Source organism: Peromyscus leucopus, chromosome 13 (assembly GCF_004664715.2).
Source record: "Peromyscus leucopus breed LL Stock chromosome 13, UCI_PerLeu_2.1, whole genome shotgun sequence".
Taxonomy (NCBI): domain Eukaryota; kingdom Metazoa; phylum Chordata; class Mammalia; order Rodentia; family Cricetidae; genus Peromyscus; species Peromyscus leucopus.
In genome coordinates this window covers 44,280,716-44,302,954 of record NC_051074.1, presented here as the reverse complement: position 1 = coordinate 44,302,954, position 22,239 = coordinate 44,280,716, and the positions used below count along the sequence as shown (strand labels likewise).

The following is a 22,239-nucleotide window of genomic DNA, read 5'->3' as shown; positions in this document are numbered from 1 at the left end:
ATTTTATTTTTGGAATAAAGAAAATTTCCATAACTTTAAGAACTATTTATTTTTATTTATTATTTATATTTTTTCTTAAGGACAATAATAATTGTTAACTGACTTTGGAAGACCATTCCTACAATATAGGGCTTTAAAAAATTCTGGAATGTTTTTTTCTAAAATTTACAAATTGCATTAATATATAAAAATGACCAAATTTATGTGGACAAATATGTAACTGGATTAAATAATGTGAATTTTTAACATTACATTGTTAATCTGATGCAGAATCTAAAAGTCATCTTTAACAATATGCACTCACACAAAGGAAATTTTTTAATGTGAAAAAAACAGAACCAAAATTTTCACATCATTTTGCAAGGTTGCTATAATCAGAATAGATTATATGTTTCTCACCCCACTCACATAATGACATAAATTAGAGCTGGAAGAACCGACTCCCAACAAGATCCTGAGTATCACAAATATAATACAGGAAGGATAAACAAAAATCATGTGAACATTACTTCAGTAAAATATCAAAATGGGTAAGATAAATAGAAGTCCTTGTGGTGCAGCAAAAAGAAAATTATTTTTCCCTGACAAATGATGCAATTTACAGAATACAGTAAGGTCACACCTTTTCCAGAATCACCTGACCATGAACTGTATTGCAAATGTAGCATGGGAAAGCTGGACCTGGAGTCAAGCAGATTCATATAAGCTCTGAGCCTATATTGGAAGACCATCCCTAGAATTTAGCATAATTATACAATTTCTTCCATTCCCAGCTTATTTTTTTTTAGGAAACAAATAACTTTGTTAAAACAATTTAAAGCAATCTCAACAGATAATGAGCTTAGATGTCCTGGGAAAAAACAGTGGTGGACACTCCAAAAAACCAACAGTCTGATTCATTTTCCAGGACTCTTTCCTTGGGTCTTGAATGTGTATCTTCTACACAATTTGATGTATTTTTTTTTTTAAAAAAAAAATACCCCGCAAAAAATACCAACAACAAAAAACCCAAAGACCTCTTAGCAGCTTGCAATTTCCAAGAGAAATTGCACTACTTGAAACAAAAATTAAGAGTGTCTATAAATGCGGGCATCCTTCTTAGGAAGGTAGACCTTTAGAGTCCTTTCCTTAATGTCATTCAATGTGATCTTCCTTTATGGGAATGAAGAATGCACTGGCCATTCAATAGCAGCATGTTATTATTGTCATTATGAATCCATTAGACATGTTCAGGCGAGCTAAGTAGCAGCCCTGTGACCAAATTCTCCTTCCGCTGCTTTTAGTGAAACATTTGATAAAATACTGTCTGCCCCTGATTTACTTTCTGCTTGTGGTAAAAATTTAAAGAGAATAGAAGAGTCTTTTCTTTGTCCTTGGATATCAATAGAGGTGTTAGTTGTTGGTGATGAATTTTGATTATTAAGATGCAGTGGGTTTTTTTTTTTTTGTAATTTGTTAAAGAAAATAGCAAAACACACATAAATATATATTCATATCATCATTATAAAATGTGTAATATTCTGCTATAGAGGTAAACAGCATTAAATGTAAAGGAGGCTAATGTTTAATAAGTGTTTAGAGTTTCCATTTTCTTTGTAAGTTTTAGATTTTTTGAATCCAATGATATATAAAAATATATACACACATAAAAAGAAATACACGCAGACATTGGTGTGCACAAGATATACATGGTATGCTTTTGGAGGATCTTATTTTTGTTTAACAGCTCTCCTGGACACTTTATAATGTTGCTACGCTAGCTGGTGCCCAGGCACTTCTTGTTGCCAAATGGTTTTTCTTGCCATTGCAGCGTATGTCTGCCATTCTCAACAGTTCAGTCATGAAGATGTTAAGGGTCCTCTTCTCCTTAACCACGAAACAATGGAATAGGAGATGGCATAAGGGATCTAGTTCTCTCATTCTCCCAGCAACTGTCAAACCAATGCAGTTTAGGAGAATAGCATATGGGCTTAACTCTTAACCCTTGAGTAGGACAAGTAGTACTAGACTGTGGAGCTTCTCCAACAGAGAGGGGCCACAGGCATCACTGTGGTAGGTAGTAGTTGTCTTGCCTCATTTCCATATTCTTCTAATGATGAGTCATTCAATTTACGCTAGCATAAATTACTTCTACTCAAATATTATTTCATGAGTAGCTTGTGCTTCTGGAAGACCCCAGACTAAGATATTTATCAAACATACTGCTTTTACTATGACTGGATGCCTTGTCATTTGCTCTCTGTCCTGTGGCTCAACTTGCATACAATTTTGCTTACATGGACCTTTCCTTTAGGCTTGAGCTCTTATGAATACTTAAAATACTCTGCAAACACCATAGATAATCTACAAATGAAGGTACAAGATGTTTACATGAAAGTTATGCTAACTTACTTAAATACTGCAATCACCATCAATGCTGATGTTAAAATGATTTTATTCAGTATGATACTATCCTTCTAGTAGTTTAAAACAAGTCACCAAGATAGTAGAAAATATTTCTACCTTGCACCTTTCAAAACAGCCAGCAAGCTGTTAATTCTCTAGCATCTATCCAAAGGTAGGAAAGGTGTATCAAAAAAGAAATTCTTATTTTTTATCTTAAAAAGAAAAAACATATATGTATATGTATGTTAGTTACCAAATCCATCACCCATCTAGGAAAATGACTCCTTTCATGGCTCAATCAGAGTCTCATCTGAAATTCAACAGGAAGCTAAGACTTCAAGCTTCTGCCCTGCTCCCGTTTCCATGGGAATAGGCTTCAGATCAAGGGGGAGGGGAGTGGATGAATGGGGTTAGGAGCTTTCAAATAATCATTCGAAATCATGATGAGGTTTTTAGAGCTTCTTTTTTACGTGATTATTTTGTAGCCTCTTAACCCCCTTTTGCTAGACTGTTTCCATGGAAATATGACTGTCCAAGCCTCCAGCAGAGATTATTAGCATTCTTGTGAATTACAGCTTTGGTTGTAGCTCAAGGTGGCCAAGCTTGATCTTCTATCAGTTTTATATATGAACCTCCACTTTTTATTTACTGTAATTTTTCTTTGTAATTTCTATTTAATTCGAAAATTTCCTCCCTGAATTTATAGCTATGATCTGGGTCAAATTGAATGATTAGGGCATCATTGAAAAAGTCATCAATTCTAAATAGTAACATAGGAGGCAGACATTTGGCTGCAGGGAGTGTAATAACCTTTAACTACCTGCAGAAAAAAGATTTAGTTATTGTATAAGTAATACTTATTATACAAGTGTTGCTAGTGAGGCCAGAAGGGTGGCATTTTATTTATTTAGCAAATGATACACACAGAGACCATTCTCCTGAGCTGCATGCTTGTATCATTCTCAGTCCTCCTATGTAATAATTAACAACAAATTAAGCTAAAATAGCATCATAAAAGATGGTTAGCATTATTATCAAGGTTCTCAAGGTCATATACTGAGTTTCTTTAAACCTGCAAAGGATCTTTCCAAAGAGATTGGCTAAGAATATATAGCAATCTGTTTTGAAAAAAATCAAAGTGCATATGCTTCTTACATCCTCTTTCATGTAAAGGTCACTTCAAAATCAAAATCATTCTTATTATTATTGAAGACATTATGCTAAAAGACATAGAAAGAATGTATATGGATCTATTCCAGAATCCCTAGTAAGATATCTTGTGTTCAATGTGAAAAAAATAACAGCAGGCTACACATATAATTTTATTCCACCCTTCTCTCTAAAATTCGAACAGCACAATCTACAACTTTTGCTGAGGGAAATCTTCAAGTTCTGATTGACCTCATCAAGTACTTTTATTCATTCACCTTTTTTTTTATTCTGTAGTTGAAGCTTTTACCATAGTCCTGTTTGATGAATCTGAATTGAAAAGAGTAAATATCACTTGAGAACTTAAGTTTTAGTTAGGTTCCTGTTGAAATATAGGAAAGACTAACTGGAACACTAACTTGGTTGTTTCTTAGCTCAATAAATTATAAATTCAGGAAGTAAAGCATCCTGATTAATTTTTCCAAGCATCCTCAAACTCCCAAAATGCCATTCTTGTGGTTATTGCACTTGTGGTCCTTAGAGCTGGGTCTGCTCTTAAAACCAAACACGCTCCCCATCTTGTTTATTGGATATTTTGTTGGAGTCCTGCAGATTCATTCACAAATTGTTTTGTCTTAATTATCTAGGCCTGCTTTCCAACCAGAAAGGGCAGAGCTGAGGAGTTGCCACAGTGAAGACAAGACATGTTAATCCTCATTGTTCTCTGCTTTGTAAGAAAACATGTCTAGTCAGTCTTGGCTGACTGAATTGAAAGTCTCTAGGCATCATTTTTCCACTTTGCAATCTGGGCTAACCTTGGGTTAACTTGGTCTGTTCCATCACCCAAGTGAGACAAAATATTATTTGTAAGTTATTTAAACACTTCTGGGAACCTATTGCAGACTTTGTCAATGATATTTAGAACAGGTTTAGTACTTTATAAGCACTCAATAAGACAGTGCTTATAAAGAATGACTTATAAGAATGACTTACTATTGTCCCCAGCCAGGTGTTTTGATACTGTTGTAACTGTGTTTAATAAATTCATTTCTGTCTGATTATTATTTTAAATAAAATGAAAATCACATGCTTGATTCACAGCAGGAAATTCAACATGGGAATTACAAATATCTTTGTGTTCCCAAAGCAATTGGAGAGTACAGCTGTAGCAGACAGCTGCAAATTAGGGACAATTTTAAAGGTATAATATAATGTAAAGGGATCTTAAAACTCTAAGTATGAGATTATTACATTTTCAGAGAAGAAGCTTTGAAAGGTGGTTGGTCTTTTTATCACTTTATTTTCAAACACTCTATTTAACAGTAAACAAAAATACAACTATGTGTTTGTGTACTTACATCCATGAACTCCACATTGGCTTTGGGGCCAGTTGTCTCATTGAGGATTTTAATAGCCACGGGAATTTTCACTGTTTCACCTTCAGGCACCCAAATACCCTTTAAGGAAAAAATACCAGATTAATTCTATATTGAGATTACATAATATTTTATAGCAGAATGTAATTTGATTTGACCACACAACTTTTAATTTTATATTATTTCATTTTAGAGATTATCTTATAATTACAACACTTCTGCCTTCTCTTTCCTCCCATCAAGCCTCCCATATATCCCTCCACACTCTCCTTCAAGTTCATTGGCTACTTTTTCATAACTTGTTATTGCATGCATGGACATTTTTTTTCTTAAATATAACCTGTTCAATACAGATAATATTACTTGTATGTACTTTTTCAGACCAGACCATTTGGCACTGGACAACCAATGGGTAAGCTCTGAGTTCTAATTTCTTTTAAACAATAAACTTTTCTTCAGCATCTGTTATGTGTTGTATGTGTTTGTGGTCTAATTTCATAACAGATGAATTAGATATGATTTCTATTTTCATAGTGTTCAATGTCTGTTTAAGATTAATTTGTTTGCTTCTTGTAAAAAGCTTTGCACATTGAAGAGAGAATTAACAGAGGATAGAGTATAAGTTATATCTTATTTGGATGATATCACCAACTTTGGTTCAAGACAAATTAAGTATTCTTTCACTCTCAAGAGTAGCTATATTTAGCAACAAAGTATGGAAAACTTCATGTCTAAACAATAACTTATAAAATATGATTAGGTAAAAATTATATTTCTTTTAAGCTTCAATATTACCTGATTATTCTTTAACTAAAAAGTAAAATAACATGTTTCTCAAGTTCAGATGGAATAGGAATTAAATTTCAGAGGTTATTATTTTGAAAATAAGACTCAAGGACAAGTTCTAGGGCATATGTAATTCACAGTAACTTATCTATGTTATTAAATTCTGTATATTAATTATTTTTGTCTCCGGGTACAAATAAAATACTTATATTGACCATCGACAATTCTGTCTTCTTATCAACTTAATTGCAGTATTTATGGATTAGGACAATATTAAAAATGTAGACTTTCAAGATACAAGATTAAATAAGACTGTTTCTGAGTAAAGTTAAACATCTAAATGAGTACAATAATTTTGATAGGACAGATAAGAATGCATGGATTAAGGATGACATTTTTTGAAGCATATAGTCCAAAAAGAATTCAGACGGACTTATGAGCCCATAACAGGGAAGAATCTCAAGACTACTTATGACAGTTTGAACTTTAAGATGAAAGGGGGAAGCTCTAGGCTGTAGCTCTACCTTCTTTTTCAACATCAGCAGGTGACAGCAATAGGAAGAAAGTTTTCACTTTGGACACATGGCTTAAGTAAATGTATTTGTATTACCCTAAATTGGAGTAATAGAGGAGACACAAACCCAAGAGCTGTTGAATAGTAATAACAGTGAAGAAAAGTGCTTTAAACCTTGGGATGAGATTTATGGTTATGTTTGACTTAAGCAGGGTCAATAGGGAAATGTATGTGTCAAATGAAAAATAATAACATAAATTACCTGTGGTATAATTTTGTAAAAGTGTATTGAAGCAGAAGTAGGGGGGTGGGAAACCCAAGAACCCAAAACCCCAGGCTATATTTTATCAGAGATAGTATCTAGGGCAGAGAACATGCTTATCATTATTCAATAAAATAACCACATAGGGAGTTACTTTATAAAGCAACAGCATCAATATTAAAATATTCCTAAAGTGTAGTTTTAAAATAAGAATATAAATTCAGTGTGAATTAATTTGTACCACTTTTGAAAAAAAGTTTAGCCATACTTTATAGACAAAATGCAAGGAATTTGACTATACTTATGCCCATATTGGTCCTAATATTTTTTGCTGAAACATAGCATAGTTTCAGTTAGGAAGAAAAAATGACCAAATAAGTACCCAGGTCATTGGCATTTGTGTGCCCACGAATAGCTTTTTATAGTTTAAGACAATATGTCTTACAATGCATGATACATTTATTAAAACATAGAGCTGCAACACATATTTCAAGCATACAATTCAAATAAATTTATGAAACAAAGCTGCAGGAGAGCAAGAGGAGGGATGAGGGAGGGGTCTCCTGTGCTTGGTATGTGGAATGAATAAAAAAAATTTCTTAATCAAAAATAAGTTTTCTATAAACACACGTTTGTCTACATACTTTCAATTTTGTTAACAAGACGTGTAGAAATGATTATCATGAAACATAAGGGAAGGAATTTCTAAGTGCTTTCTTTTGACTTTCCTATAGTTTAGCTAGGAAACCCTCATACATATCTATAGAAATGAAACGTCGCCGGGCGGTGGTGACGCACGCCTTTAATCCCAGCACTCGGGAGGCAGAGCCAGGCGGATCTCTGTGAGTTCGAGGCCAGCCTGGGCTACCAAGTGAGTCCCAGGAAAGGCTCAAAGCTACACAGAGAAACCCTGTCTCGAAAAACCAAAAAAAAAAAGAAAAGAAATGAAATGTCAAGCAATTATCAGATGACTTATTGGGCTAGTGGAAGCCAGGGAATCTTTATATAGATGATTGGAAGGCATATATATGGTAATGAAGTAATACCAAGAGATAGGCAGTAGAACAGTAATGATTCAATTAGTTCCTTTCAACATCTTTATTTAAGATAGAATTTGGAATCATGAATGTATTAGTGCAAATAATTTTGTGTATTTTTCATTAAAATATATACAAATTGAAATTATTAAATATTGGGACAAAATTAGATTAAAATTTTAATTATAAAATTACATAATCTGTGCCTTTTTCTAGTATAATTTCAATATATATAAAGGGTAACTTCTGTTCTTTGAACTTACAAAGAATTTGAAGATCAGAAAGACAAAGTCAGCCTAAAGTAGAATCTGTGCAAATTGGACACCCAGTTAATGATTTAACTGGACAAAATATGCACACTAAAATGATAGGGGAACTTTTGCAGTTGGATCTTAGAAGGTTTTATAGTGATGAGAATATTTTCAAACACCTACGAAAGGAAAATTTAAGTCTACATTACAGTCATTTATATTGTTCTAGTAAATAAATCATTATTTTATTTTTTTTGAGACATTGTTTCATTGATTTGTCATTGTTTCACTAAATGTCTTGAGTGGTCTCAAACATTTCAACTCAAATAATTCCCCTGGCTTAGACTCCTAAGTTTTGAATTACAAATATCACCACATCAACTTAAATCATTTAACTACAGAAAACACTGAGATCTTGAAATGTAAAATTCTTAAATTCCTATCTACCTTAATCATGTGTTCATAAAAATAAGGAATTAATATATAAGTTAGAAATATACAGTAAGCTGCAAATGTAAATTTTGTGAATTGACCAATGGCTGTTACAAAACAGCCTCACTATTAACCCAGGAGAGTTTCCTTATTTTGTTATTTATCATTAAAATAAATTTCACCACAGTTAATGTTGGGCTGGCCTCTGGATTAGACTTGTAATTTAGCTAAATAAGTAAATATATAGACATCACCAGTTGAGTTTTCCCTTTCCAAAAGTAACTCTCTTTGAAAATTAATGGTATTATCCTTTTGTCTTCTCTGATCTCAATTTCTCATATAGTTATTTTTCTTTTTTACAAAATGGCAAGGTCATCAAAACCACTAACATAAATACTAAATTATATATATAATCAGTTGGGCAAAAAATTGTTATAACCTTGTGATCTTACAAATATGCTAGCATATTCATATGGATTTTAAGTGATCGATTGGTAGATTTTAGGATAAAAGAACGGAAAGAACAGCCAAGGATTGTGGGAGGTTGCCCAAAAAGTTCTGGAAGATCAGGAACCAAAGACTAAGGTAAAGATAAGCAGGTTGTGGCAGAGCATTTGGGAAACACATGGAAATTTGCCAAAGAGAAGTCAATATTGAAAGGGTCTCAAAGGGCACTCAGTGAACTCCACTTGAGTAAGTACCTGCAGTCCTTCTCTTTTCTAAACACAGCACTTATCCAAGCTTGTTCAGAAAAATTAATGAATTCATCTGTACAGCAGCTCCTTAATATTACATGATTCTTCTCTTTGAATATTAAAGGGACATGAGGTTGGCTAAAGTAATTACCTTGGCTATTATTTTTAAAAGCGTGAAACAAAACTTAAATAACTGATGGCATGCACTGTATGTTTACTTACTTTGTAAACGGTCCCAAAAGCTCCCGAGCCAAGGACTTTTACCCTCTTTAGTTCTGTTTCCTTCAAAATGCGCAGTTGAGCTTGATTGGGTGCCGTGCCACTGGGGGTTAAGGGCTCTACCAGCTGCAAAGCAAAGGCGTAGGGTTATGGAGCTTTCATCTATACTCACTTGGGCTTCTTGCCCTCTGTTCTTTTCTAACACTTCTAGGAAAGTATACTAGGATACTTTTCTTGGACAAACTCTACTTCTGTAGTATCAGCCACAGTGCTATCCTTTCTCTGCACCTGTTCTTTGTCTGATTGAATTCAAGTTCTGCACATATTCTACTGGAGGTACGCTGGTTAGAAGATATGATGTTAATTACAAAGACAAAATAAAAGAAGACAAACTACAACAAAACCAGAAATAGTCCCATATGAGCACTTACAATTATTGAAAAGCTATGATCATATCAGAAAGGAATGTTGTAGTTAGGATGCCATTCAGCTGAAGACTTTGAGCGAACAAAGGAAAGATGTATGAACAAGCGTCATCACTGGGATAGGCGAGGCAGTGTTTACAGTTCTCAACCCTTAACCACAATTGCCCATTTTGAAATCTCAGCTACCTTTGTTCAACTATATTTGGAAAATAATAAATGGAAGTTTTCAGAAACAAATTGTAAGTTTAAAATATTTTTATTAAAGTAGCTGATTTATTTGATCAATAGTAACTAATTAATTTAATATAGTCAATATATTAATCAAACTCTGTCAAAGTTATGTATGTATAGGAATAAACATTGTACATATAAACTTTAGTATTATCCACAGTCTCAGATATCCCTCAGTTTTAGATTGTATCACTAGGATGAAGGAGTCTGCTGTATGGACTTCAGAGGCTTTGGTCCACCCAAAGCCTACATTTATGGATAGCATTTTATGTTATAATTCATGCTCAAATAAGAGAAATAACAAGTTTTTGAAAATACAGTTTTTTTAGTTTAAAAGGAAGTAAACATTAAACAACAAACAAACAGCCAGTTTTATTCTCTGCATAAGGAAATCATTGAGGGCTACTGCTACTCAAATTGTCTAGACCCACCGTGATATTTCAAAACGTCTGTTTACAAGGTTAACTGTGCTGTGGCCCTCCTGCCTGGCCATTATGATCATGTTTCTGTCACTATCATGGCCTACTAAACCAGTGGAGCAGGCCTGAGTTCAATGGGTACAGACGTAGTAAAGATTTTAGGAAAATACTTAAAAGTTATTAATAAAATTAGTCTGTTTCTTGATAGTTTGACAAAAAATCTAGCATTCTCTCATTTTTATATTTTACATTATAAATATATAAATTAGGTCATTAAGAATTTCCTTGAAGTCAAGAAAGAGTATCTCAGAAAGAATCATTGAATTTTACATAAAAAAATAAATAAATAAACCCTCTATCAGAGATTTCCCTTCCTTGGAAGGCCACTCTACAGGAGTTTATTGCCAGATTCTTTTAGATGCTATGTATCATTTGTAACGTGTTTGTGTGTGTGTGTGTGTGTGTGTGTGTGTGTGTGTGTGTGTGTGTGTGTGTGTACATACACATGTGTACATGGGGGGTAGTCCAAAGGACAACCTAAGGTTTCATACTTCAGTCACTGTCCATGTTTTGGGGGGATATTATATTACAGGCTTGGAATATGTCAAGCAAAAGAAGCTATCCTACCAATGATCCTATGGAATCCATCTGTACCTGTCCTGGGATTATAAACACATACCACCACCATTTTAAGTTTTTACGTGGGATCTATAGATTGAATTCAAGTCTTCACACTTATAAGGCAAGCACTTTACTAACTGAGCTGTCTTCTCAGCCCTATGATGAATAACTTAAATGAACCACTACAAACAATTTCATATAAAAATCATTTTAAAACACATGCAGAATTGGTGAGGAGGTTTCAGCACTTTGGGCAAGTGATACCTAAGTTTGCATATGAAATATTTGTTGGTATATAACTTGGCATACGCCATGCAACAGTTTTCTGTTTGGAAACTTTTGAAGGAAAAAGAACTAAGATATAACCCATTTCCAATATGTCTCATTTATGAAAGGATGAGTATCTCCATTCCAGATAATCTTAAGAGGGAAAGAACAGCCAGATTGCCGTTTTGAGAACCAGAAAGAAAATATACTCAGAGTGACACACTGAATTCTTCTGAATTGTTCAGGCAGATTCAGATGGGGAATATCAGGAGAACAAGATAGGATGGAACTCAAAGCTCTGCTTCTGTAAAAATCTTCTGTGGTAATCCTTCCTTTGTCTCCTATGCAGACTATCAGACGCATGCTAAAAAACCCAGTGTGACAAAATAATTGAAATGCTGATAATTTATGGATAAATTGTATAACCTCAATATGTAATACAATACTAAGTTCATCCCATCAACTGTGTCAAAAGTTTCCTGTTATTTTAGCTCTAAGCCTCAGCCTTTCACTGCAGGTATAATTAATAATTGGCCACCAATTTAATAATCACAATTAAAATGCATATATCTTGTACTCTTGATAAGGTAATTTTTATTTAGTTATTTGTTTGTGTGTTTTGTTTGTTTGCTTGTTTTGAGTTTTTTGAGACAGGGTTTCTCTGTAGCTTTGTGCCTTTCCTGGGACTCTCTCTGTAGCCCAGGCTGCCCTGGAACTCACAGAGATCCACGTGGCTCTGCCTCCCAAGTGCTGGGATTAAAGGAGTGCACCACCACCGCCTGGCTCGGTTTATTTCTAACATATTACTAGTTCTACCACTGAGATGTCTCTCCTCAGGAACATGCTGGCTATGCTGCTAGTTATCTTTTACCCAGAGATGCTCATGTGGTTTCCATGACCAAAATAAATCTACTTCTAAATTTCAACAGAATAATTTCTTCAGCCCAATGCAATCCATCCTCTTCAAGCTGTAACCCTACTGTCTTTACTTTTTTTATAATGTATTCTATCTTCACTGACTTTGTACAAAAATGTAACATACAAACTCATCATAAGTTAAGCTACATTTTCAATGGTCTTAGGAAACAGAGCATCATTCATGTCTGTAAAACTTAAGGGAAAACCCCAAGTTAATGACAAACAGTAGTGGAGATGTTACCTCTGTCTCCAGGAATCTCCTCAAGGCTCGTTTCTTTTTGATGCTCTTCCTTCTGACATAAACTGCAAATGTCAGAGCCATGATGACCAGGATGAAGAGCCCACCAATGACTCCAGCTGCAATCAGTGGAGTTCTGTCAACCAGAATAAAAAAATAAAAATAAAGTATGAAGAGAGAAAGGGAAGAGCAGCTGCATGAGGCATTTTCCACACTTCATGAATCTAGTCATTTCACAGAAAAGCAAATAAAAAGCCGCCAGGGCTCTAATAAAGCCCTTTCCCTTGTCAACTGCAGGTTTGTTTTGTTTTGTTTTAATAATAAACCATGCACATACAATTAATCTTTGGAGAAGAACAACTGTAGCATGCCATTTGGTGGAAACAAATTGGAAAGTTGAATAAGGAATGAGGGACACACACTAAGACAATGGAGTAGAAATGTTTAAAATTACTTTTACTAATTTTCACAAGTAAATGAAAAGTACATTTTAATAAACAACTGTGGCGTATAATTTTATCTCAAGAAGACTAACTTAACAGTGGCACTGTTGACCTTTTGGGCTTTTGCAAATGTGTTTTAGAGGTTACTACATTTTCAATATTCGGTAGCATCCCTGGTCTCTGTCCCTAGATAGCAGCAGAATCTCCAGTCTCTGTCCACAACACTTTCCATAGATGTTGCCAAAGATCTATCGACATCACCTCTGTTTGAGAACCTATTATCTGCAGTGAAAATGTGTATTTTAGGAGAGATACAAACCACCACATCTCCAGAATACAAAGGTGTAAGTAATGAGTTGCTTATTACCAAAAGTGCTTTGAAACTTGGTAAGGACAATGTTGGTCAGAGAAAACACTGGGTCAGATGTTGGAGTGATGCTGACAAGGGTAAATATGTTTTTGATTCAAAACTTGTCTAAATGCTCCATGCTTATAAATTTGCTATGGAATAAATATTTCTTAAAACGTATAAATGAAGTCAAGAAGAGATTGGAAAGAGTTTTGCTCTCTAAGTATTTTTCTAGTGTATTTTAGCAACAACAGAGCTTTGAAGTTGATTATTTCAGACTTTTTCCTAAATTCTTTTCCCTTTGGAAAATCCATTTCTCATGTAAACCATTATCTATGAACTTTAGGTGGTCATAGTTTTAAAGTGCATTAATTTATGCTGGGCGGTGGTGGCGCACGCCTTTAATCCCAGCACTCGGGAGGCAGAGGCAGGCGGATCTCTGTGAGTTCGAGGCCAGTCTGGGCTACCAAGTGAGTTCCAGGAAAGGCACAAAGCTACACAGAGAAACCCTGTCTTGAAAAACTAAAGTGCATTAATTTCATATGGTATAGGAAATAACCCAGACTGAAACAAGATATTGCCTAATAAATATTGGACTATGAAGCCATTAGAGATGGCAAAAAATGATTTCCTTCATGTTCATGTATTCTATAAAAGTCATTTTATATTACATATCCATGCTTTCTGTATAGCTACATTCCCTAAAAGAATTTCGTATACTTGCAAAATAAACTTTTGCTCAAAGATAGAAAAGAAATAATGATAGTAGATGATCATAAATCAGACATTGAAATTCTAAAGCACTCATGAAAAAAAGCTGTGTAACTACTTCCACAAATGAAATCATGTGTTTTGAAGATTATGACTGCTGTACTGTCATATGAAACTGCAGAAAATCTTAAAAACCTGTCCACTCTAAAGGTTTCTTCCCCACAACTCAAACCATACTGAAATGAGGCTATAAAGCTATAATTCAACTAGATTTTCCTAAATGGGATTCTTCTAAAGATATAAAAGTGTCTGCTGAGAAAATTAAACTATAGCAGAAATACAAACTTATCATTGTGATGTGTTTTTGTGTGTTTTGTGACATATTTTTAACATGTCAGTTAAATATATATTTTAGGAAGTACTTTAGAATTTCAAACCAAAGCATACTTTTCTACTAACTGCTTCACATATCGGTGAAAAGTCACTCATTATAAAAACTTGTACTTTGTCATTTTTCATTTTAAAAATGTGGAAACCATGTTTTGTCTGTTGACTGTATTTTAAGGATGATATCTTTGCATAGAATAAAAACAGCCCTCCTTCTCATCTTATTTTGGTAGAGAGTAACTATAAAGCTGTGCTAGTTCAAATGAAACATTCAGACTCAGTGGGATGTATTTTCTGTTTTTCTATGTGATGTTTACTTTTAATATTTTCACACAACAGTTATTTTCCTTGATATGTGTCTCTTCACTGTTTTCTCCTCTCACCATCTGGCAAGAATGGTACAGAAAGAAAAAAACCTGAGAAATGAAGAACTACTTTTTCTACACTAAAAATAACACAGAGATGTGGGGTTGGCATTGCAGAGGGACTGTCTCCAGAGAAAAATATCAAACACTAAACACGATCCTATTTACACATGTTTCACCACTGTCAATCTTGATGACTCCTGGTGATTTGTACAAGAGCAATAGGGGCATTAGTTTAACCAAGAGTTATGCCATATATATATATATATATATATATATATGTTAGGGGTTTTTGGTTTTATTTATTTATTGTTTTATTATTTTATTTTATTTTACAATACTATTCAGTTCTACATAACAGCGACAGATTCCCTTGTTCTCCCCCTTCCTGCCCCTCCCCTTCCCCCAGCCCACCCCCATTCCCACCTCCTCCAGAGCAAGGCCTGAGTCTATCAGGTAGATCTCAGTCCTCAGGGGAAGTATTGTTTTTGTTTTTAAGACAGGACCTCACTATGTATCCTAGGAACTGTTTTGGGACTGATGATTCCCCTGCCTTATCTTCCTGAGTGCTGAGATCACAGTCGTGTACCACCATCCATGACTAGTCTTCACTCTTTATGAGATCCCTTCAGAACAGGATGGGACTGGCTGAATCACATATTTAAATTACTGTATATTTCCCCCAGATCTATTACTATTGCAAACCAAGCTGACTCTGAGAGATTTCTTCCCGTGTGTCCGATGAATCTCTAAGTAGCTCACATAAGATGATTGAGATCAAAAGGGTCAAAAAGTTAGAGAGCTGCAATTATTCTACAAGTCCCTATCCATAACAGTAGTTTTGATGGTTGGTCTATTTTTTGGGTGCCCTTTAGAAACTGTCTGGCATTCTCAAGTGTATAAAAGAATAATGCATGGCGCCAAGAAAAAACTTGGAGTAAAAGGAAACAATTAATTGATAGCTTCACTTATGCTGTGATTTGGAAATTGTACAATGAAATTAATGCTCACCCTACTACTTATGAAACTATCATGAGAATTCTGAACCACAGACAAATTTTGTTAATTTACATAAAAGCCCATAGTTTGGTTTTAATAATTTTATTTAAAAGTACAGAAATAATAAAAAGTATTTATTGTTTTAAATGCAATTACCTGATAAGAGGCAGTCTGAAAACTAAGCTACTCCTATTAAAATATACATTATTGCCCAGTTCTATATTTGAATCATACTATTTCTCTTATTGTATAAGATGTAAGAAGATATATTAAACTCTCTCCTTATAAATATCCATATGATTTTCTTCATTTATCTGTTTCTTTAAATGTATTAAATCATAAAAATATATAGTGATGCCAGTATAACTTATGACTAAAATGCAAGTATTTGTATTTTGTTAAGCTTCTATTTTATAATAATAAATGATTATCCTTCAAAAATGAAAAGTGGTTGTATTCTGTTTTTTGTTTCCTAACTGGTAAAACTATCAGGGCAAATCATGATATATTTTTAAGAGTGAAACAAGCTTACTCCCAAATAAAAAGTTAATAAAATTTACAAAATAGGTATATTTTTCTTCATTTTTGAATAAATCATACTCCAAGTTAGGATAAAACAAATAACCCACAGTCTTATAATATTCACTGATGCTGTACTTTGCAATTGGTCGCACGGAGTTCTACTTTTAGAAGCCTAACTAAATAATTTAGAAGTTAAACTCATTAATTGGAAAACAAGTCTTCAGAATGTGTCTTATCAGACTGGAACTGCTTTGCTGTTTATTTATAGTCATTAAAGATTAAAAGAGAAATGATGGGGCCCAGAACATGTTTAAAGAGATAAAAAACACAGGACAGCCTGATAAACTCCACAAGGTGTACTTCTTATATGGGAACATTTTGTTTCACACTTTCAAAGTCTCAAATATAACACAATAGTGTAATTACTGTATGGTGTTAAGCTTTTCATTTCTATGGGATTTTTTTCCTTTTTCTTTTCATGATCATGGCAGAAAGTAGGTTTAAAGTTGGGCCAATCCAAGTTCCAGTTAGGTTATCTGCCTCAAACCAATTGTCTTTAATGTTACTATGAAACACATTAGATTAAATACACAAGCACTTCCAAAATTAATAAAAATATTCAGTTGGGAACTACCTTGTCTATTAATACATGCACAAGATCTGATGAATGCTGTGTATTTAATGTCAAAATAAAATCAATTATATCTAAGATCAAATATCTAAGATCAAATATCTAATATCTAATATTTTAATATCTTAGAATATCCTTCTCCATTGTAGTCAGCAGCTTCAAGTTACACAAGTCAAAGTATACATGCCTACACCTTCCACTCTCCAAAGTCCCTCTCTACACACAGTACATGATACATAAAAATATGAAAGTGTGTGCATATATATATATATATATATGCTACTATTCATGTATTATGTGATCACATACACACACATATACACACACACACACACACACACACACACACACACACACACACACACACACATAGCACTAAGGCCAGAGTACCAGTATTATTTCTACAAAGTATTTTTGAGATTTTAGTTTTAGTTGTAGCTATATATATGTATGTGTGTATCTATAGGATGTGAACATGTTTTCAGTGCCCAGGGAGATCAAAAAAGTGTGACAAATGCCCTGGTGAAAAAGTGACAGGTGATTTTGCACTCTCTGATATGGTTTCTGAGAATCAACTAAGGTCCACTGGAAGAGCAGTGTGCACTCTTAGCCACCAACCCATGCTATGGATATCACTCTGTATAAATAAAATGCTGATTGGCAGTAGCCAGGCAGGAAGTATAGGCGGGACAAGTAGGGAAGAGAATTCTGGGTGAGTCAGGAGAGGCTGCCAGGCACCGCCATGAGTACTGACATGTAAAATACTGGTAGCCAGGAGCCATGGGGCAAGGTATAGACTATAGATATGGGTTAATTTAAGATGTGAGAACTAGATAGCTACAATCTTGAGCCACAGCCATATAGTTTGTAAGCAATATAAGTCTTTGTGTGTTTACTCAGTTGGGTCTGAGCAGCTGGCTGTGGGTGGCGGGTGAGAGAGATTTGTCCTGACCGTGAGCCAGGCAGGACTGGAGAAAACTCCAGCTGCAAATGGCACCCAACAGGTTGGCAAGAGTTTCCACCTAAACCTTGAGAAACAAGCTTGTAAAACGGAGCTAAAAACAGCTTCCTAGTTATCTCTCTCAAGTTAGTGGCAGCCTGCAGGTTTGAGTTACTATGGCGGGTTCATGGCATGCGAGTTTGACCTGCCGTATGGTGGGAAGGAGGCACCTCCAAGCCACACATTATGCTGTTGCTGTGTGGTGGATTTAGCCTTTGTTAGTACAGAAAAAAAAAAAAAGAGGTTTCTGGGCTACACACTGCTTGGATAGAAGCATAGACCCACTATGGCTCCCAACACTAGCGGTGAATTATCTCCACCTTGTTGAAAAACTAATTTGGGTGGAGCTAACAGCTAAGACTTCTGCTTTAGTACTAACCACTGCAGTTTAAAGCAATAGTTACACAAAAGGCAGATTCAGATGGAACAAGACTTTAAATGGTTTACAATGTGTGTAAAAATGTGCATAGGCTTGAAAGAGAGAAAAAAATATATGCAGTTATATAAACAAATAGTTTTTAAAAATAAAGTCTTTAAAGAGACAATAAAGGTACTATAAAAAATAAGCCACATAAAGATAGATATTACACAGAGAATCTGAATTGTGTTGTCTTTGAGATTTTTAACTACAGAAAAACATTTGATTTTAAAAGCTGTTGAATTAAGCCAATATGTTTATTTTAAAAATACCTTGACTTCAAAATTTGGAACTAAGGATATGTTGCTTCAGAAAGGAGGCTCTGCTTTTGTTTCTACAGAAAGCCAGAGGCTATGGATTTTTTACAGATTAAGATACATCAGGTTTGACCAGCCAAGACCCCCTGAAAGGTCTTCAATGACACCACGGCCGAGATGATCCAATATCCAGAACAGTTTCAAGGCAACTGGCTCAGAAGATACATCCTCACAGACTACTCCAAAATCCTAAAATTTTCTTTGTGTCCCCATAAGATACAGTGCTCTCCTCCAGCAGGAAGTAGTAAGAGAAGCTATGCCCAAATCCCCAAATATACCAAGCTGGCTTTGGAGATGGAATTGGCTCACTCCGTCTCTAAACCCAAGCATATTACTAAAATAAATGGTTAAGAGATTCTCGTGTCCCATATCAGAAGAGCCCTCTGGTGTGGGACAGAGAAAAACCAATTTTTATTTAAATCAGGTTGATTATAAATGTGATCTCTTTCTAAAGAAGAAAAGGGGATATGATGCAGTTACGTTAGAATAAAAGAGTAGATTATTGAATCTACATTTAAAGAACAATGTGTTTGAAATGTTTTACAATGGTATAGACTTTAGTTTATTGATACAAAATTTAAAGTTAATTTTGCTATATTATGTATATATTTCTATACTCTTGTTTAAGGTATTATATTTGTAAAGCTCATTTAAAATTGTAATGGATAATTAAGAAATAGATTGATAATTAGTCATCTATGATAATCATACTTGTAGCCATGTTAGTTAAGTCTTCTAGGTATACATAGATATATTTCAGATAGATAGGTAATCTTCAAACACTTCAAAGACCTACAGAATATGGCATTTAAAATGTTTTTAAAACGTAGACTTTCTGGACATTGAGACATGTCTGCTCCTGGCAGCACCAATTTACTTCAGATAGTAGGATGGGCATCAAAGACACTCTATAGAGTTTATCTTCACCTTGGCAAAAATAGCCATTTGGGCAAGAAACTGTTCTTGCCTGGACTTCTTGATCGACGGGACATGCAGGACCAATAGGAAAGTGACCACTGAACTCTGCTTGGTGAAATGGTCCTTCAGGTTCCTACTTTGCAGAGAAAACTGCCAGACATTTTACAGTACACAGAGAGAAGTGACCACAAGACTCTAGGCCTGTGGGCTGAAGACAGATGCCCCAACTTTACAAAAGAACTTTGGATGACTGTCCAGGCTGCTAGCTGTCTCTGTCTACTCTCATAAGACTCCCAAAAGTTGCTTTTGTCCTTCTCCCATTTCTCAGGTAATATTATATCCTTCTGAATTCTTTGATGTAGTTAAAGACTGGATAGCTATAACTTCCTTAGTTATGATAAGAGATTAGTTAGATATGAAACCTTAGACTCACAAGTATAAGATAAATAGACTAGATAATATAACTGCAATTCTTGCTTAATAATTGTTTTATAATATGTAATGTTACTATGTGAAAGTTAAAATCTTCCTTTTTGACAAAAAAAAAAAAAAAAAGGAAAGGGGAAGTGCTGTGGATATAGCTCTGTATAAATAAAATGCTGATTGACCAGTAGCCAGGCAGGAAGTATAGGCAGGACAAGCAGAGAAGAGAAGTCTGGGAATAGGAACTGGATAACAAGCAGCCTGCCACAGCCATACAGTTTGTAATCAATATAAGTCTCTGTTTGTTTATTCGGTTGGGTCTGACCAGCTGCAGGAACAGTGGGTGAGAGAGATTTGTCCTGACCGTGGGCCAGGCAGGACTGGAGAAAACTCTAGCTACAAAGCCATATTTCCAGCTCCTCTACCAGGTTATGACCGTTATTGTTTCTAGTAAATAAACAAAAACAGATATTAAGTGGATATATCTTAATAATTCAGAAATGTAATTTGTTAGCATTGGGACTCATTGTGGGTCTTTTATGAAAACCTCATAATAATTACAATAATACAGACAATAACATGAAAAGGAGTTTGCAATATCATCATCATGGGTATAGTTTTGTTTCCTAAGTTGACCTTGTTATAAGTAAATGCTTTTTGGAAAAAAAAAAAAAAAAACTGCTTGTTGGCCTCATTAAAACAAAATTCTAAGAATGTATTAAAAATTGCCAACTGAGTCAAAGAGTATAACTTTGGAAATTAAAACAGTTTCAATAGTTTGTTATTTAGCTAAGCAGTTTAAATACGGTAAAAATTCTATTCAAATAAGAGGAACACTGGATTTAATAGCCAGTTGATTCTCCTGTGTGCTGTAAGGCACACAGTTCATTAACAATTATTCAATCACAAATAGTCAAATGAAATGAGACTGCAAAAGACTGTCTTCCTGGTGTAGAAATAATTTGCTTCCATGAGAATAAGTCAAATGTTAATTTGGTCTTAAGTACAAACTTTAAATGGAAAGAATTTTGATATATTATAGATTTTCCATTTTAAACCCTAAGCTAGAAATGTTGTGAAATATTATTTTAACTATGCAAAGATGTGTTACAGTTGCTTATGCTGTGGAATATTATTTTAACTATGTAAAGGTGTGTTATATGTGTTTCTGCTGCCTTTGTTAAGATGTAAACCTGTGTTACATTTGTTTATGCTGCATTTGTTTAATTACGTAAAGATGTATTGCATTTGTTTCACCTTGCCTGCCTAAGGCACCTGATTAGACTAATGTTATGTTCTCAGATATAAAATTTGTACATAGCATTATTTTTTGTATCTTCATTTTAATTTTTTCAGGATTGATTTTTTTAAACATAAGAAAAGAGTACTTTTTAAAGAAAGATAAACACATTCAGTGTTATTGTTAATTCTAATTACCAAATTAATTGGAAACACCTCAGATATTAGTGAGGCATACCTTTATGAGTGTCTATAAGGTATTTCCAAAAAGGATTAATTGAAGGAGGAAGATCTTCTTGAAATGTGGGCCACACCATCCTATGGCAGGGGTTCTAGACTAAATTAAAAGGAAAAAGGAAGACAGAAGAACACTATATCTTCCTTTCTGTGCTCTTTGGTCCATGGAGTAATGAGGCATTCTCTTTACAATGTCTTTCCCATCATATGACCAATACTTTCAAGCTATGAGCTGAAATAAATCCTTCCTTGCTTAAGAGTCCCTTTTGAGGTAACCAGTCACAGCAAAATGAGGACAGTGAGTAATACAACACAGTGTCTATTGTATCACCACTTCATTCAATCTTTACTACAACAGTTCACATTTGAAACAAGAGACCTTGAAACACTAAAAGGAAACATTAATATCCCTTAGAGACACTTTAAGGGTTACTGCCTAGGGCAAGGAGAGCTACGTTAAGACAGCATTTTTTCCTCTCTCTCAAATTATGCTTATTCTGACCTAGAATTCTACCTGCTCTATAAAAATGACACATTTTTTTTTTCTTTTTGAGCAAATGAAAATGATCTGGGTCAGACTGCACAAGGCTGACTTCAGGTGACAGCAACAGTTTGTATTTGATATGATGTAGGTTTTACAGCATGTCTCTGTCCTTTGATCGCTGATCAAGATTCCTTGACTACATTTAAAAATATGAAGTAGTACTTAAGCAAAAGCATAATTTCCCTCTTTCTATGCAAGTTTGAATGTTTTTCAACTTGTCTTTACACTGTTGAAGTAATTTTCCATTTTTCAATATGTAAATGTCATATTTCATTCAGTAGTAGTGTCATAAAAAATGTTTTTGCAATGACTTTTGAGCCTATATGTAATATAACATGTTCTTACCTTTCTAAGATTCAGTTTCTGAGAAAAATCTCTCATAGTTTCACGGTAGTTACTTCCTTTTTCTTATAGGCAATATTTATATCTATCTATGTGGGTAAGTTTTTCTTTCTCAAACTGAGAAAGAATATATATTCATGTGATAGACTAACAAATATAGGATAGATAG

General features: G+C 34.3%; 1 protein-coding gene across 4 annotated transcripts in view; it reads right to left on the bottom strand.

Moving 5' to 3' along the window:
* The window catches only part of Erbb4 (erb-b2 receptor tyrosine kinase 4), a 1,086,504-nt gene that overhangs the window by 231,484 nt on the left and 832,781 nt on the right, over positions 1-22,239 (bottom strand). For all 4 annotated transcript variants that reach the window (XM_028870095.2, XM_028870094.2, XM_028870096.2 and 1 more), the window contains exons 17-19: positions 12,229-12,361; positions 9,110-9,232; positions 4,893-4,991 (exon numbers count right to left, since the gene is read on the bottom strand). In XM_028870095.2, the coding sequence (XP_028725928.1) occupies positions 4,893-4,991; positions 9,110-9,232; positions 12,229-12,361 (355 nt within the window). The remainder of the gene's footprint in view (positions 1-4,892; positions 4,992-9,109; positions 9,233-12,228; positions 12,362-22,239) is intronic.